The following is an 18,626-nucleotide window of genomic DNA, read 5'->3' on the forward strand; positions in this document are numbered from 1 at the left end:
AGCACTAGGTTACAAGTGTAATGCATACAGTGAAATACATGTAACTATTAAAAGTTAGAAAATCTATATATACTGACATAGAATTATCTCCAAGACATGCTTGTACACACATACTTGTACACATATAAAAATACCTCCAGATGAATGCTGGTAATAGCTATTGCCTCTGAGAGAAGAAATGGGTCAGGGGAAGGAAGACATAATTTTCATTGTATACCCTTTCCTTATAAACCGATTTTTTAAACCATCTATATGTATTTTCTGTAAATCAAAAATCTAATAAATTCAATGCTTTGTAAAATTTTTAATTTAATTTAATTTAATTTATTTATTTATTTTTGGCCATGCCACGTGGCACGTGGGAGCTTTAGTTCCCTGACCAGGGATTGAACCCTTGCCCCCTGTAGTGGAAGCGGGGAGTCCTAACCTCTGGACTGCCAGGGAATTCCCTAAAGTTTTTTAAAAAGAACTTACATATAAAGAAATGTACAAATCTTAAGTGTGAAGGACAACAAATTTCCATAAAGTTAACATAAGCAAGTAACAGAAACACATATCAAGAAAAAGAGCGCTGCTAATGTATATTTAAAAGAAAATCCCAGCCATTTAAAAATTTTACCTGTAAATATTTCAGTACGTATCTCTTGAGAAAAGATTTCAGCCTAAAGTGGAACGGGAGGATGTGAAATGGAGACTCTCAGGCATGTACCCTCAGGAAAATAAAACTTAAGAACGGAAAGACTGATTTCCCGAAACTTATCTCCTGACCAATGAACATCCACCAAGAATCCCTCCCCATTTTCTATGAACTTACTGCCTGAACTCTGGCTGAACTCCCCACTCTTTGCACTTTTTGCCCATGAATACCACCTGCCCCAAAACCTCAACAGACTCACCTGTAGCTTGGTGTGTTCCAGCTTGCAATTCTCCTGCTATTTCCAAATGAATTCAATTGCTAACAACTCGAGCCTGCCTCAGTTTACCTCTTTATTTAGACTGATATTCAGCATATACCATAATACCATTAATAATAAAACATTTAAAAGCATAACTATAATACCATTATCACACCCAATAAAATTAACAGTAATTAGAATTTTAAATATTTAATGCTTAAATTTTTTAATACCCAGTTCATGTTCAGTGTTTTTTGCTTATCTCAAAAATGTCTGTTTACATTTGATTTGTTTGAATCATGATCCAGAAAGGTCCACATATTATATTTGGTTGATTTTTCTCTTAAATCATTTTATTCTGTAAAAGTCCCATCCCTTTTGGTTAATGCTACTTTGTTGTTGAAGAAACTGGTCATTTATCTTAGAATTTCTCACATTCTGCATATGGCTGGTTGAATCCTCCTGGTGTTGTTTAACACATCTTCATCCACTGTATTTTTTGTAAGCCAGCAGACAGACCTAGAGACTCTATGTGCTTTCTTGAGTTGGTAAATAAAAGTGCTCTATGATGCAGTATGTTTGGGAAATGCTGTATATATATATATATATATATATATATATATATATTTTTTTTTTTTTTTTTTTTTTTTTTTTGTGGTACATGGGCCTCTCACTGTTGTGGCCTCTCCCGTTGCGGAGCACAGGCTCCAGACGCGCAGGCTCAGTGGCCATGGCTCACGGGCCCAGCCGCTCCGCGGCATGTGGGATCTTCCCGGACTGGGGCATGAACCCATGTCCCCTGCATCGGCAGGCGGACTCTCAACCACTGTGCCGCCAGGGAAGCCCTGTATATTTTTATAAATCAACGCATGGAGATTTACAAATAAAGACCTGAAAAGTCCCAAAGTGAGGAAATGTTTAATTTTGCTTAACTGTGCATTTCCCATGTGTTTTGTTGTTGTTATTGTTGTCGTACTACCTATTACACTCACATGGAGCTACAGTCCTGATTTACACACTCTATATACACTGGAGGAAAAGATCTGAATGGTCTTCTCAGCATTCCATAATTTTGTATGGTGCAAGACACACGGCAGATGTCCGTAAAGGTTTGCTGATAGATTGATCCTGCAGACATTTACTGTGTGTTTTCTATTTATAGGGTACTATACATGAAAACACTATTCTTGTTTTCAAGAAATAAGATTGAGTTAATGAATCAGCAGGTGTCCAGGAAGCAAAGGCACTGTGCTCATTTAAAGGATAAGGCAGTAAAAAAAAATCTGCTGTGTAGATTGCAGTCATGGAGAGGAAGGCCTGGTGGGGTTCACTGGGGGTAAGCTCCAGTGCTGAGGTCAGCTCAGCTGAGCAACAAGAATTGGCAGCAAGTCAGAGCTGAAAAAGACCCCAGAAATAATCCAGTCTAGTCTCTTCATTTACAGAGGACACGAAGCCCAGGAACAGGAAAGGACTCTCAATAACAGCTTAGAACTAAATGAGGGACACATCTTAGAACTAAAACCCAGCTGTTCCTGCTGCTAAATTTTTTTTTTTGGGGGTACGCGGGCCTCTCACTGTTGTGGCCTCTCCCGTTGCGGAGCACAGGCTCCGGACGCGCAGGCTCAGCGGCCATGGCTCACGGGCCCAGCCGCTCCGCGGCATGTGGGATCTTCCCGGACCGGGGCACGAACCCCTGTCCCCTGCATCGGCAGGCGGACTCTCAACCGCTGCACCACCAGGGAAGCCCTAAATAATGTTTGCTTTTTTTTTTTTTTTTTTGCCTGCTGCTAAATTTAATAATACCCTGAAAAATTCCCTTTCAAAATTATTTCTGTTGTAGGTAAACTGTTTCGTTTTGTCTTCTCTCTGGAAGCTTTTAGGATTTTTTCTTTATACTTTGGAGTTCTAAAATTTCTCCAAGGTGTGTCTAAGTCTGAGCTTTTCCCTTCATTCTGCCTGGCTTACAGTCAGACTTTTTAATATGAAGGTCCAAGTTTCCTTAGGCTCAGGGAAACTTCATCATTTCCTTGCATTTCTATATCTAGACCAGTTGTTTCCATTTGTTCATCCAGTCATTTTATCTTTGACATTTTATTCATTTTGGGTCACCTTTAGTTGATCCTTCCACATTTATGAATGAAAGGTCCTGTCTATGATCTGGCTTGGGATTCATCTGTAGTTACATAGATTTCTTTACATAGAAAGGCACAGAGAGAAAAACTTGACCTTGAGGTATTCACAGTCTCGTGAGGGAGGATAATGAGTAAACCAAAAATTCTGTCAGAGGGTCAAAATGCCTATAGTGCAGCTTAAGCAGAAAGAAAAGGTGGTGGTATCAGTTTGTGTGCCAGGAGATTCCAAGTGTGCCCCTCATACAACTTCAGTAGCTGCCTCTGGCTCTTCCTGGGTCGGGCTGGAAATGGAGGGGCTGGCAGAGAAAAGGTAAGGGTAGAAAGGTCAGACTTAAGAGCAACGGTTGGTGGCATGGTTCTCTGGACAAGAAGAAAGTTCAAGCCTTATTCTTTATCTCAAAGGATACTGTAAACAAAGAATGATGTCCACCATTCCAGTTCTACAGGGGTTAAGCCATTAGCCACTGCAGTCGCCCTTAGGGGAATTCAGAATGGAGAAAAACAGGAAATATTCTGTGCTTTGGTATACTAGCCCTAGACAGTTAAGATGCACATCTAAGGAATAATTTCAATGAACCCAGCTTCTTGCATGTTCCCATACATAGAAAAGCACTAAAATCATTAATCTGAGATGTCTGTTCTTTGTGAATAGCAATAATCTTTTGACTACATGTTTTTTTACAGCAAAAACCCTCATATATATCCTGGTTCCTCCTTTACCTCTTCAGAGCAATTCCTCAAAGCTGTCTGAGAGGCTGTTTCCTGGGCTATAGTCCTCAGTAAGGTCCATGAATGAAACTTAACTCATAACTTTTATGTTGTATGTTTCCATTTCAGTAGACAATACATATCTGAATTTCTCAAAGATTTATCACTGAGAATCTTTATCTACAACATTTGTGGCATGGGCAATGCTTTTTCTTAGAACTTTCACTTACCACTTGTAGCCTCTGAGTACTTGGTGGTTCATTCTACACAGATTCTTTTTGTTTGGGGTCCCCTCTCTCTCCCAAGTAGTCCTCTTAAGCAGACAAAAATTTAACCCAGGCCTGGTCCTTCTTCATGGACCACATTTGGTCCAGAGAAACATTTGTTCATCCTTGCATCTGTGGACATGCATTTCTCATTGCTCTGCTGTAGGTAAACTGCTCCGGCCACTACCGTGGGCCTTAATTTCTCAAGGATGAGTCAAACACCCGGGAGTCTTCAACTTCTCATAGGTCCTGGACGTAGGTAGTGAACTAAGGCTTGTAAAACTGGAATCTGAGCACCTCCTTTGCAAGCTCTACAGAGACTATAATCACCTTACTTTGGAAGTGGGAAAACTTGACACATTTAACTTTGTTCTCAGTTTTTGGGATCTCAGCTGAAAGGAAAAAGTCTCACTGTAAAAGCTTGTTTCATGCCTAGAAGAAAAGTGTAGGAGTGATGAAATATGGAATCTTCCATGCTGCTTCTAGAAAGCAGTGGGCCAGCTCCCATGATTGACTTTATTGCAACAAAGGTATGTGCCAGACAACCGCTTTAAGCCAGTTTGTGGGCCTCAAGCAGTAAACAAACAAAACAAAATATTGGTTGTCCTGAGCACCTGAATGGAACCAGTTGAATGTGTATCACTATGAGAAAGACCTGCCCGGCAGAGAGAGAAGTTTAGAAACATTTTTACACTAAATCTTTTACACAGAATGACCATTGAAGTCAGACAGACCTGGAGTTTATTAGCTGTGTGACCACGGGTAGACAGTTTGTCACTCTAAGCCCTTGGTTTTCTGACTTGTAAAAGGGAAATAATAGCTAACTTGAAGGATGGCTGTAGAGATCAAATGAAATGTATGTAAGACTGTGAAACAGACGGCCCTCTATGGGTTATCGCCACCATCACCATCCTTCCTCAGCCTAGAACCCCTTCCTCCTTCTCCCTGCCCCATTAATTCCCACTCTTCCTTAAAGATAGCTCAGAGGGCTTCCCATGGTGGCTTCCATGGCGCAGTGGTTGAGAGTCCGCCTGCTGATACAGGGGACGCGGGTTCGTGCCCCGGGCCGGGAAGATCCCACATGCCGCGGAACGGCTGGGCCCGTGAGCCATGGCCACTGAGCCTGCGCGTCCGGAGCCTGTGCTCCGCAACGGGAGAGGCCACAGCAGTGAAAAAGATAGCTCAGAGTCAGTCACCCTTTCCAGGAGGCTTTCATGGACTCCCTTTCCCCCTCATTATGGTATAGGTGCTTCCAAAGCATCTTGTGATATCCATATTTTGGCACTAACCACACTTCACTGAAACTGTAAAGTCGCTTCCCCCATTAGAACTGTGGGCTCCTTGAAGACAGAGAACACTGTACTTCTGCGAGTACAGCTCTCAGGACAGGGCCTGGAAGAACAGTCATCAATGACCTGACATTTATGACATATGTGGACACCATCCAACCTCAGAGATAGGGCAAGAGCAGCCTATGTCACTGATTCCCTCCCTTGGGAGAAAACATATCCAATCGATCAAAATTGAGATGGCAGATCCCTGATTCCCAGTCTGGTTCTTTGAATCATATACCTCTAAGGCAGGAAAAAGCTTTAGAGAGTGCCTCGTCATGGTGGGAGGGGGGAATATCTCAAGGAGCTTGTGTGCCTTAAAAAATGTATTCGACATGATAAGTTTATATTTGGAAAAGTCAAAGAGGGACTTCACTTCGTTGTGTTTTGGAATGGAAAACCCAAAAACCCTTGGTTGGTGGGGATATTTACACATCAGTCATATCATGGGGAAGGCAATCAGAACTGGGGCAGGGAAACATGAGGTATCTGTATCTATCAAAAGGAGGCAGGCATGACTGAAGCCTGACAAACGCTGATCTATTTTCAACCATTTATTTGCGTACATATGAGGAAACTGAGGCCCAGGGGGTAAAGAGGTGTGCCCAAGGAGACACTGCTTGTAGGCGGCAGAGGCAGGATTTGTGACCCCCAGATTAGTGTTCCCCCACTACATCTCAGCCTCACCATGGCCTTGTGTGATGAAGAAGTGGCACGGCCCTAGGGCAGGAGGACCACTGGGTTGAGGACTGAGAGGTGGAAGGCGTGTGATCCTGGGAAAGCCAGTGGTCATATGCTCACATGCAAAATGGGGAAGGTAATGTTCTATCACACAGGGCTGCTGAAGGGTCAAAGGAGAAGAGAAATTCCTTTATAAACTGCAAAACATTATTTAAAAGTGGCCTTTCTGGCATTTAAATCATCCACCTTGTAAAAGAACGGCACACTAAAGCTATAAATATGGACTCTCCATCACTTCAGCATAACCACAAACAAGGATTTCCAAACAAGTAGGAAAATTAATGCTAATCAAAACTTCCTGAGCACTTTTTCTTTTTTAATTATTTATTTTTGGCTGCGTTGTGTCTTCGCCTCTGTGTGTGGGCTCTCTCCAGTTGCAGCGAGCGGGGGCCACTCCTCGTCGCGATGCGTGGGCTTCTCACTGCGGTGGCCTCTCCCGTTGTGGAGCACGGGCTCCAGGTGCGTGGGCTTCAGTAGTTGTGGCTCGCGGGCTCTAGAGCTCAGGCTCAGTAGTTGTGGTGCACGGGCCCAGTTGCTCCGCGGCATGTGGGATCCTCCCAGACCAGGGCTCGAACCCGTGTCCCCTGCACTGGCAGGCGGGTTCTCAACCACTGCGCCACCAGGGAAGCCCAAAACTTCCTGAGCACTTTTTAATCAGGGGTAATGGTATAAATGGGTAGCCACATAGGGAAAAAAAAGGTAAAATTACATCTACTTCTCAAATTGTAAACCAGGATAAATTCTAAATAGAACAGAGACCTAAATTTTAAAAATAAAACCGTACAAGCACTAGAAGAAAACATGAATGAATTCTTGTATAACCTGGAAAAAGGGAAAACTTTCCCAACCTTGACTCAAAAATTCTGAAACAATGAGGAAAAGATTAGGATTCAATTGCAGAAAAATAACACTTCAACAAGATAAAACAAAAAATACCATAAATATAAGGAAAAGATTCAAATTAAAAAGAAAATGTGCAACTTATATCATAGGCAAGAGTTTAATAGCCTTAATATAGAGTGAGCTTCTAAAATTAAAGAATAAGGAACTTCCCTGGTGGTCCAGTGGTAAAGAATCCACCTTCCAACACAGGGGACGTGGGTTCGATCCCCGGTCGGGGAACTAAGATCCCACATGCTGCACAGCAACTAAGCTCGCACACCACAACTACTGAGCTCATGCGCCTCACCTAGAGCCTGCGTGCCACAAACTACAGAGCCCACACACTCTGGAGCCCACGCCACAACTAGAGAAAAGCCCGTGCACCACAACGAAGAGCCCACGTGCAGCACCTAAGACCTGACGCAGCCAAAAATAAACAACTTTTAAAAAAAAGAAAGAATAAAAAGACCAAGAATCCCATATACATCCTAGAGATATAAACAAGCAGCCCACAGAAAAAGAAATGCAAATGGTCTTTAACTTATTACACTCAACCTCACTCATAAAAGAAATGCAAATTAAACTATCCTGAAAACAATGTCTTACCCATCAGACAAAAATACCCAAACTGGACGACAAAATCTGTTAGTGAGTCCATGGACATTTCCATATGTTGCTGGTGGGAAGGCCAGCAGGAGGGTAAAATGGTAAAACCCTCATGGAGGAAAATTTGGCAATATATAGTGAAATTATACATTCATTTATCTTTTGACCTAAGAATCTCACTTCTGGAAATCCACTCCAAAGATTTGATGGCAACAATACGAAAAGGCATGTGCATGAGGCTAATTGCAGCACTATTTATAGTAGCAAAAGCTTGGAACAACTCAAATGCCCATCCGTGGAGAACTGGTTGGATCAAGTTCAGTGCATCCACGTGGCAGTGATGACTCCACAATACTTTTAAGTGAAATAAAAGTAATGTGTAGAAAAGTGAGTACAGTAAGCTATCATTTAACTAATGGTGCATATCTTTTTAAAAATGGATGGAGGATTCCCTGGTGGTGCAGTGGTTAAGAATCCATCTGCCAGTGCAGGGGACACGGGTTCGAGCCCTGGTCGGAGAAGATCCCACATGCTGCGGAGCAACTAAGCCCGTGCGCCAAAACTACTGAGCCTCCGCTCTAGAGCCCACGAGCCACAACTACTGAGCCTGCGCGCCACAACTACTGAAGCCTGCATGCCTAAAGCCCATGCTTCTCAACAAGAGAAGCCACCGCAATGAGAAGCCCACGCACCGCAACGAAGAGTAGTCCCCACTTGGCGCAACTAGAGAAAGCCCAGGCGCAGCAACGAAGACCCAACGCAGCCAAAAAAAAAGAAAAAAAAAAAGGACAGATAAACCAAAATATCCTTTTTAAATAGCTACCTGTAAAGGAAGGGATGAAACTGAATGGAGGGGACTAATACAGGAGCTAGACTTCTTTAAACATACTTTGTTTTGGACTTTGGAAACTTGTAAATATTTTACAGAATTATAAAACATAGAAAGATTTTAAGCAAACTTTAAAAATCAAAACAAAAATGAAATAAATGAACACGTGTATCAAGTCTGTGCCACAGCCATGGAGAGATGAATCATCTCCAGTGACTTTAAAACATAGGACTTTGTTCATTCCTAGTGGATATACCATAAGGACAAAAAGAACTGTGAAACAATCTTAAACTGTAAAGTATTATATTATAGGTAGTAATGCTGGTATTGCCTTTTTGAGACTATTATGTGTGGATTGTAAGGTAAAGCAAACGAGTACTGGTGTTGGTGTCACTGAAATTTTCAGCATGGAAAAAGGAAATATGTCTATGCAATAGATGAGGTAAAAACCCTGTCATCCTGAATTTGAATTGCAAGCATCAGTATAAACTCATTAAGTATACTATACTGTCTTGAAAAACAAAAATATATTTCCTTTCTCTGTCCACTGAATATGTCTAGAAACAATGATCAAACCAGTAGCAATGAGCACCTCTGACACCTGGAACATGATCCAGAGCTCTTTAGAGAAATGGATGATTCCAGATCTGGGGAAGGAAATTTGGAAGAGCCTGGAACATGTTATCATGTCAGAAACCATGGAAGAAATAAAACACTACTGAGGTCATGTCAAAAAAAAACTCAGGAGCCAATTTGAAGAGGCTCTCATTGGTCAAAATGGAACCATTTGAGTCAATAAAAGTAATTACAATGGATTAGAACATACCAAATATTCAATACTTTTACACCATAGGTTCAGTATGACACTAAAATAAAACAAAACAAACAAAAAAACCAAAGGAACAAAACCCCTCATTGATCACCTTTAGAAGCAATCTGCTTGGAAATTAACTTGAAAAGTAATACATAAAAGAAAAGAAGCACTTATCCTATCTTTCTTATAGTTGTAGCTGGGTTTGATGAGGGGCACTTCTTCTAGGGTATTTCAGCCCATAAATTTTAAAAGAATGATAGAGTATCACCATTTGGACACCTCTAGGGAAATAATGAACCTAGGCAGTGGTTTCAGTGGTACTAACGTGACAAGAGGAAATCAAACATCATACACTTCTTAACAGATGTGCACATGACACCTATAAGTATTCTAGCCCCCCCAAATCAAACTTCAGTCTAATATTTTGTCAAGCTTCTAGAACAAACTAGCAATTCACAGGAAACACAGTGGACACAGGAATATGTTAAATGACACTACTGAGGCTGGGAGGTGAGGAATCATGAAAATGCAGATTGTGGGAAATTCTACAGGGCAAATGACCCAGTTTGGTCAACAAATAAATTGGGAAAGGAAGAGGGAGAGAGGGAGAGAGGCAGAGAGAGAGACAGAAACAGAGAGAAAAACTCTAGATTAAAGGAGGTTTAAGAGCCATTATTTAATTACAACCCTGAATTGCACAGTTAAAAAGTTATTTGGGGAAATTTAAACACTGATTTGACAATGAATAATATAAGAAAATATTGTTAATTTGTTATAGGTGTGATAATGGTATGGTAGTTAGCTTTAAAGAGTCCTTATCTTTTAGATACTAAAGTTTAGAGAAACAAACAGAAGTTTATGGGTGAAATGGTATGTTGGGAATTTGCTTTAAAATAATCTGGGCGTGTGGGGAGTAGATAGGAGCACAGAGTAAATAAGTTTTCTCTTTCTCCATAATAAATAAAAAGCTAAAAATAAATAAAAACAATAATGTTAAAAACAAGCCAATTTCCAGTTGATGCAGAGACCCTGTAAGGCAATCCGAGACTCTCTCAGCCCTTCAAAATAAAGTCAACTTCCAAACTGTGAAGTCACCTGCCCAGAATGCCTAGTCTGAGATTCTCTGAATTTCTGAAATTTACCATAGACTAACAAAATACTTCACTATAATCATTCATTGAAAATGTCAGATCATGACACTTCTCTGCTAAAGTCTCTCAGTAGCTCCTCATAGAACTCAGAAAAATAGCTGAAGCCCTTTCAGTGGTTTACAAAGCTCCCCCTACTTGCCATCCCCTGTAGTAGCCAGCCTGAAGGTGACCCCAATGATCTCCACCTCCTGGTATTTGAACTCTTATGTAATCCCCTCCCACTCTGTTCCAAGGTAGCCCTGTGTGATCAATAGAATAAAGCAGAAGTGATGGCATGTTATTTCTGAGATTAGGTTATAGACACTGCAGTTGCCACCTTGGTTGCTTTCTCTCTCCCGTGAATCACTCATTCTGGGTAAAAACCAGCTGCCATGTCATGAACAGATCCATGTAGAGCCCACCTGGCAAGGAACTCAATTTTCCTACCAACAACCTCGGGAGGGAGCTTAGAAGCTGATCTTTGAGCTCCAGTTAAGCCTAAAAGGAAAGTTTTTCTTAAAGGGCCAGGCAGTAAATAGTTTGGTCCTTGCAGATCATATTGTCCCAACCGCAAACTACTCAACTCTACCTTTGTAAGCAAACAAAAAATAATGGGTATGGCTGTGTTCCAATAAAACTTTATTTACAAAAAGAGGCAGTAGTTTGTTAACTTTTGCATGACTGCAGCCAGAGGCCCACAGCTTGACAGCAATATCGTGAAACCCTGAACGAGGACCACCCTGGTAAGCTGCTCCTTAGATTCCCGATCCTCAGAAACTGTAAATTGACTGTTTTAATCTACTATGCTTGGCATAACGGAAATAACACACCCTCCCCTATCACCGCCCACCCCGCCACACACATACCCCTTCACCTTTCTAGCTTTACCTCATCCTTCTACTCTCCACCACACTCAGCTCAGCAGCCCCTTTGCTGTTCCTTGAATGTAGCAGAGGCACTCCTGCCGCAGAGCCTTTGTTCTGTTATTGTGCCTGGATGCTTCTCCCCCAGGTATCTAGTTGGATCCACTAGCTCCTTCAGGTCTTTCAATTGAGCCCTTCTCAGTAAAGCCTTTCCTGACCCTATAGACAAATTCAACATGCCTCCCTCCCTACATCCCTTATCTCTGATTTTCCTTCGTAACATTTACCACCATGTATCATACATTTTGCTTTGTCTTCCTCCACTGGAGTATAAGCTTCACGAAGACAAATGTTTCTATTTTGTACTGCAGTATCCCCAATGCTAGCAAGCAGTTGCTCTCAATAAATTTGTTAAATGAATGCGCTTGTCTCAACTAACCTGCCAACTCCTTAAAGGCATGCATATCTTACCTGGCATAGTGTACCCAGGTCCTAGCACACAACATCAAATGCTAAATTAACTCTTTCTGAAAGATTACTCTAGGGGAGAAATTAAGGAGGCAGCTGGTGTTTGCAACACTTGATCCTCACTCTGCGCTCTCCATAGGCGGCTTCACCCATGCCCACTGTTTAGTACTACCCATGTGCACAAGACCAGCAGGTATCTTCACCTAGATCCTTCCTCTGAGCTCTAAACCTACGCTATATTCAACTTCATGCTTGACACCTTCTGGACCTCAAATTCAGCATGGCCTAAACCTACTCTTGCCTTCTTCCAATGTTACCAAACTTGGCAAATGCCACCATCTAAGCCCACTGTATGTCATCCTTGACATTTCTCCCTTTCCACCAATGTCCATCACCAAGTCCCACAAATTATCCTCTGAACAATCTCTAAAATCTGTCTACTTCTCCCATCTCCAGCCCTCTTACCTACCATCACGGATACAGCCATAAGCCTCCTGTCTCCCTGCATCCAATGACTGCCACTGAAAACCATTTTTCGTAACGCAGACACCCATCTTTTTCAAAACGCTCATCACTCCACTTAAAATTCAGTAGCTTACCATTTCTCTCGATTAAAGGCAAGCATCAACTTCTGTCCTGCATGTGCTGGTTTCTGCTTACCTTTCCAGATTCTTCTCATAACCAATCATTCCATTCCAGATGCACTGGATGCCAACCAGATCCTCAATGTCCCAAGAATTTTACCTATGCTGTTCCCTCTGGCTAGAACACCCTTTTCTGTTTACCCAGAGATTACCTGGCCTGTTCTAGGTCAGCTCAAACACCCTCAGTTACTTTCCTTGACTGCATCAAATTCCTTTTTAAAACCCCTCTTCTTTGTTGTACTTTACACGATTATTTGGACAGTTTCCCTCACCATACCTGGAAACAGGCTGTTTTTTCTCCATTGCATCCACAATGCTCAAGAGCAAGTACATAGTAGGATGTCAGTAACTACTGGTGAAAAACCTGAACAATTCAAATGGGGCAGAGTTAGGGAGTTGCTGTGTAACACTGGTGAGTACTTAAAACAAGGTCTTAAGAGAATTAAACTTTTAACACTCCCAAAACCAATTATATTCATCTGTATTAGGTCGGTATACTCAAGATCTGGCAACATGATTCTACTATCAGGACTCACAGCCCATGCCTGAGGTACTAATACTACCTTGGGACCAATGGACAAGTAAACTTACATGGCTCCCATAATTCTCATCTACAACTTGGATTTTGACAAACCATGCTGCTTAGAGCTCTCAAAGGTTGCTTTACTTGGGATAAAGGGTCTATCTACTAAAAAGTTTTAAGCAACAGAAGACCACCATTTTCAGCATGATCAGGAGGGGGGTTGAGAGGAGAGAGAAGATTCCAACTGGCTGAGTGAATTATTATTCAGACAAGGAACACAGAAACAGGGCAAGATAATGAGTTCAGATTTGAAGGTTTTGAGTTTCTAGTGCCCACAAGGCATCTGGCCAGAGACCTCTAATAGGCAAGCTGGTTTAGAGCAGTACTATGCTCAACTCATAGAGCCTTTAGGCTAATTAGGAAAGTTGCTCCTTTGAAGCAAAGGGCAGGAGGGATTCAATATTGAGCACCTATGTGCCAGAACTGTTCTAGGCACTCAGGATTTCATTTATAAACTGTACAACAATATCTGAGACTGTCAAGAGAATTTAAATACTTTATTATATAAAGTTATACCCAAAATTGTGCTTCATTTTTTCACTATATACTTTAACTCAAGGACATTTGTAAAAGTAGTACACTTCAGAAATCCTGGAAGAAATTCCACTAGCTATAGGCTATTTAAATACTGCTTACAGAAAGTATTAAAAACAACAACAGATGAGTACCAAAGAACTTGTTTACAAAACAGAACTAGAGTAACAGATGTAGAATACAAACTTATGGTTACCAGGGGATAAGGGCAGCGGGGGTGGGGGGTGGGGATAAACTGGGAGATTGGGACTGACATGTACACACTACTATACATAAAACAGATAACTAATAAGAACCTGCTGTATAGCACAGGGAACTCTACTCAATACTCTGTAATGGCCTATATGGGAAAAGAATCTTAAAAAAGAAAAGGAGTGCATGTGTATAACTGATTCACTTTGCTGTACACCCGAAACCAACAAAACATTGTAAACCAACTATACTCCAATAAATTTTTTTAAAAAAAAGTATTAAAGGGGGCTTCCCTGGTGGCGCAGTGGTTGGAGAGTCCACCTGCCGATGCAGGGGACACGGGTTTGTGCCCCGGTCTGGGAGGATCCCACGTGCCACGGAGCGGCTGGGCCCGTGGGCCATGGCCGCTGGGCCTGCGCAACTGGAGCCTGCGGGAGGGGCCACAACAGTGAGAGGCCCGCGCCGAAGAAAAACAAACAAAAAAAAGTATTAAAGGAAAGCCAGCACCATATAAACAGCATACACTTAAATCAAAGAGATGAATGCTTAACATACAGAGTAATGTTTTTTATTCACTGATAAACTGAAGGTCCATTTCCAGATGTTTCTCTTGTATACTTCATTTGTCTTGTTAGCAAGCAAAGCCCTGAAAGGGATGGCTTCATCTAGTCCTCAGACTCAGATCCATCTTCATCTTGACTAATCTGGAAGTAACGAAGTTCATAAGTCTCCTTGTCAGATGCAACCACACGAAGCCAATCACGAAGATTGTTCTTCTTAAGGTATTTCTTGGTGAGGTATTTCAAATACCTTTAAAATAAAGACATGAATTTCATAAAATACTGTGTAAAGGCTTATTATATAAAATATGCACTGTCATATTCGTCTTCTGTGTTCCCAGTTCCCTCCAAAATCTTTCCTTTCATTTGTATTAAGCATTAGCAAGGTTGCTAGGGATATAAATATGGCAGCATCTCAACCCCAATTAAAATCAGTTTATGCCCTATCAAAACCCTTATTTCTCCCCTCCCCAAATAAACTTTATGCTTAAGAGCGTAATAGTAGTTTCCTCTTCAGTCTTACTGCCACATTAGATTTTTTAAACAATATACGATCTTATTCTTCAAATGTTATGTACTAAAATGTCAACATTCTCTTCCTCACTATCAACCTCCCTAACCTTAATCCCACCTTGGATAAACAAGAGGCAACCCGTCAACAGCGCTGAATCCAATTCACAAGTTTAAGATTATCCAGTCTTGCAACTAGCATATGGCTCAGTCCTTATAAAAAAGCTTACAGCAGGCCTAATTTCACCATTCCAGCCATTCTCACCATTTACATTTTACAGCAATCCTGAACTCGCAAGCATTCGTCTCAAGCCTCCCTGCCCTTTGTTAATGTTGCTCCCTGTTAGAAATACTTCATTCCACTGGCAACACTAAGCTTATTCTCAGGTTCTCTGCAAATTCTTGCTTTACCAATCTCTACCTTCAATGTAACAGTTACAGTACTGCATTTATAACAATTATCTGCATGTCTATAAGATCCTTGAAGACAGATACTTCATCTCCAAATACCTAGTGATTAATTCATGACCACAGCTAACATGCACTGCTACCACCTTAATCCAAGCCACCACTTCCTACCACAACAGGCTCCTAAGTCTTCAGTTTCCACCATCAATCTTCCTCAGCCACAACAATCAATTCCTTAATTTGCATGGCTCACTACTGCATTTCATTTAGATGAAGCTTCCCCTGACCACTTTATACATCAACCTTCTTTATGCACTTACACAGCACTTATCAACTACTTAATACTGCATTTCATTATCTCTCTTCTCCACTATAATTTAAGTTCCTTGGTAGTGGGTACTTAGTCTGCTTGGTTCACTGCTAAGCTACTCAGTCCTGCAACAGTGCTGCCATGTATTATTTACTATTTGCCAAGTAAATTGAATAAACGAAAACTGGCTGCAACATCAACGTTAAAGACTTTACCTTTGATTGGCTGCTTCTACTAGACAACCAAAACTAAGAAAGTTGGGACACTACTCCCAAGTTACACAACAGATATGTTTCTTCAAACGTATTCTAATATTAAAGCACCCAACACTGTTAAAAAAAAATACCATGGAAAACAAATACCAACCTTTTAGAGAACTGTTTCTCAGAAGCAACTGTGATTTTACTCTTGAAGCGTTCAATGTGAACGACATTCCCAAGATTTCCAGTTTTTCCATTCACTTTAACCTTCTCCCGTAGAAACTGTTCCTATTTTAAAACAGAAAACATGCCACACTAGGGAAGAAAACCCTAGATATTCACTAGGGAAGGTACCCTAGGAACAGAGCTTAGGTTAAAATCAAATATTACATACTCAATTCATTTTTAAGATGATAAAAAACAAGCTGAATAGAGTGCTACTTACAAAATTTCCAGAATCAAAAATTCCATCTTCTACTGGATGAGTAAGGTCCAAATTAAACTTCCAGGTTGACTTCTTAGGCTTCTTGTCTTTCTTCTACAGAAAGTTAATATAATTATGGCTCTCTACAAGAATTTATTCACTTTATATACAAAATCAAAGATCTGTATCAGTGCAGTATAGTACAATGAGGCTATATACATGAAATGGTGCAAAATTCTAAAAAAATTGCTTAATACTTATCAGATATACCCTAACTTTTTTTAACCAGGCTATGTGTAGGGGGAGTACACTCATTAACTTGGTTAAAATCAAGTTTCATGAAATCCGATGGAAATTTCCCCTGTTCACCACGTAAGTGCCTCACAAGTGCAAAGCTCAAGAAAGCGCAAAGTATATGCTGAGCTACTACTAGTTTCCTTCACCAGAAGATTCCAAAGAATTCTATTTTGCAAATGGAAAAGAATAAGAGAATCAATCTACTTTCTACTACAAGTTAAAACTAAAAAATACCCACCTAGCTTGGTTTGAACCGCTAACCAGGCCCATTTTGTTCAAGTCATCAAGACTTAAGTTTTGTGGGCTTCTATTATTGATATTTTCCAGACCACAGATGTTCAATTTTAAATGACTAAAGGCACTACTTTAGTACTGCCATCCCCACTGCAGATGGGGAAACAGGTAGTGTACCACCCAGTCCAAGCTCAGCTGCATGCCAGAATAGGATATTCTGCCCACTAATGTGTAGGGAATTCAATCCTTAATGCTGTTATGGGTGAGGAAAGGAGAGGGGAGAGATACCTTTAATCTGGTAATTTTTTTTTTAAACATGTATTACTTAAGTTTTCCATACCCAAAACTTTTAGGCCAATACCGCGGAATAAGGCTACCCGTAAAATCCAACCAAATGGATACCAAGCACTAAAGCCAGTTTGCTTTCTTAGGCCGTGGCATACTTTGTGCCAAAAAAATTTATCCCGAACTTGGAACTGGTAAAAGAGAAGACTAGGAACTGGCCTTGCCTGGTTAATTTATACCTTTGTTGGGGCATCAGTTAACTTCAGAAAGGCAAGTAATTTATCTGGGGGGAGAGATAAGCCCAGAGGGCTTTGGACATCATCTACTTTCGTATTTAACCCAGCAATTTTACCCTAACATCAAATGTTCTTTGGACCGCCTTTAATGTATTACTGGTTCCCTTATTAATATATAAAGTCTCTGAAGCATGTTCCTTTTCTATTTGCTTAAGAGTCGTGGTTTTCACCTTTAAAAAAAAAACTCGTTATGAGATAATGAAGAAACTTCTTCCCCCACTTAGTTTTAAAGTTCTCTGAAACTTCTGCAACCGCGGCTATCCCGGGAGTTGAGTGTCTCGGGTCTCCCTCCGCCCTGGCAAGGCCATTCGACCGGGCCTGCCCCATTACCCACATTTGCTTCCTAGTGCAAATAAACAGGTTATCATCGCCGTTACCAGGCACGAGGGAGAAAAGCAATGGCCCAAATTCTGTCCCACTAGCCTCGTTCACCGTCGTGCCTCCTCCTTCCCTGCGCTCCCACGACCGCCCATCCTAACCCAATTCTGGGCCCAGCTCGAACTCCTCCAGACCACATGGCAGTTGCCAGGAGTCAGAAACTTATAATCTTAACATCCTGGTTGTGTTCCTGACCCAAGTCTCCATTTTTATCCTCGACCTAGAGTTTGACGCTCCCAGCTCGCCAGCTGCAAAAATCATCTACATCGGAGTAATACTCTCCCAGCGAGACCAACGTCACTCACCACGGCCATCTTGCACGCCGGCAGCGCGATCAGAGAAAGAGCGAGGGCCGGCGGCACATATTTATACCAAAGCGTGCTGCGTCACGCGCCGAGAACGTAAGATCGCCGCCTCCCGGAAGAGAACTTGGGAGGAGCGCGGAGGCTAGTAACCCAGGAAACCGGGGGCGTAGCCTGGAGGGCAGTAGGCAGTCACTTTTCCTGAGCGCCCACCAGCGGCGGTAGCTGAAACCATTCACGATTTTACGCTGGTGACGACAAACGCTGGTTGACCACAGAGGCCTCTGCGGTTGCTTGCTGGGAGGCCGCTCCAGATGCACACACCCGAGGGATACAGGAAACATTTTTCACTAATCGCCTGGATCTTTTTTCCAGTCAGGGCAAGGCAATGTCTCAGGTTCCTTTGGGATCTCCTGTCTTATGTTGCAATTATAATCTTCCAGCCAAAAAATTATTTCTGTATATATGTTTTTTAGTCTTGTTTTCTAAATGACTGTTGAGGGAAATCAGTGTTTCAGGGAGCCAAAACAAACTTGGTTCTTGAGGGGAAAAAAACCCCCAAAACCAAAAAACAACCCCAAAAAACCTTTCACTGAAGAATACATAGTGCTCACTTCTTCACACATTGTGTGTAATTTATTCTATTTTATAGGTTTTAGAGTTAATCCTAGGACTCCTGACTTTCATCCAAAATGCCTCGCAGTTAATATTCAAGGAATATTTGCTGAGACCTAACTACTAAAATGTAAAAGACACACCAGGATGGATGTGCAGTGGTGATAGTCTTGATGACAAAAGGAAAA

At 41.5% G+C, this 18,626-nt stretch overlaps 1 protein-coding gene across 1 annotated transcript; it reads right to left on the bottom strand.

Moving 5' to 3' along the window:
• Positions 1-14,171: 14,171 nt before the first annotated feature.
• Positions 14,172-17,883, bottom strand: RPL22L1 (ribosomal protein L22 like 1). Its single transcript, XM_033429536.2, has 4 exons — positions 17,827-17,883; positions 16,053-16,145; positions 15,774-15,895; positions 14,172-14,429 (listed from the first exon to the last, which is right to left on the bottom strand). Exons 1-4 carry the CDS (start codon positions 17,833-17,835, stop codon positions 14,285-14,287), a joined length of 369 nt encoding a protein of 122 aa, XP_033285427.1. The 5' UTR covers positions 17,836-17,883; the 3' UTR covers positions 14,172-14,284.
• Positions 17,884-18,626: the final 743 nt, after the last annotated feature.

Source organism: Orcinus orca, chromosome 5 (assembly GCF_937001465.1).
Source record: "Orcinus orca chromosome 5, mOrcOrc1.1, whole genome shotgun sequence".
NCBI lineage: Eukaryota > Metazoa > Chordata > Mammalia > Artiodactyla > Delphinidae > Orcinus > Orcinus orca.

Excerpts from the sequence above, each read along its gene's own strand:
- RPL22L1 (XM_033429536.2), bottom strand. Across the intron at positions 15,896-16,052 it reads TTTTTGATTCTGGAAATTTT|GAACAGTTTCTACGGGAGAA; the intron begins GTAAGTAGCACT and ends GTTTTAAAATAG. Across the intron at positions 14,430-15,773 it reads GAGAAACAGTTCTCTAAAAG|GTATTTGAAATACCTCACCA; the intron begins GTTGGTATTTGT and ends TTTATTTTAAAG.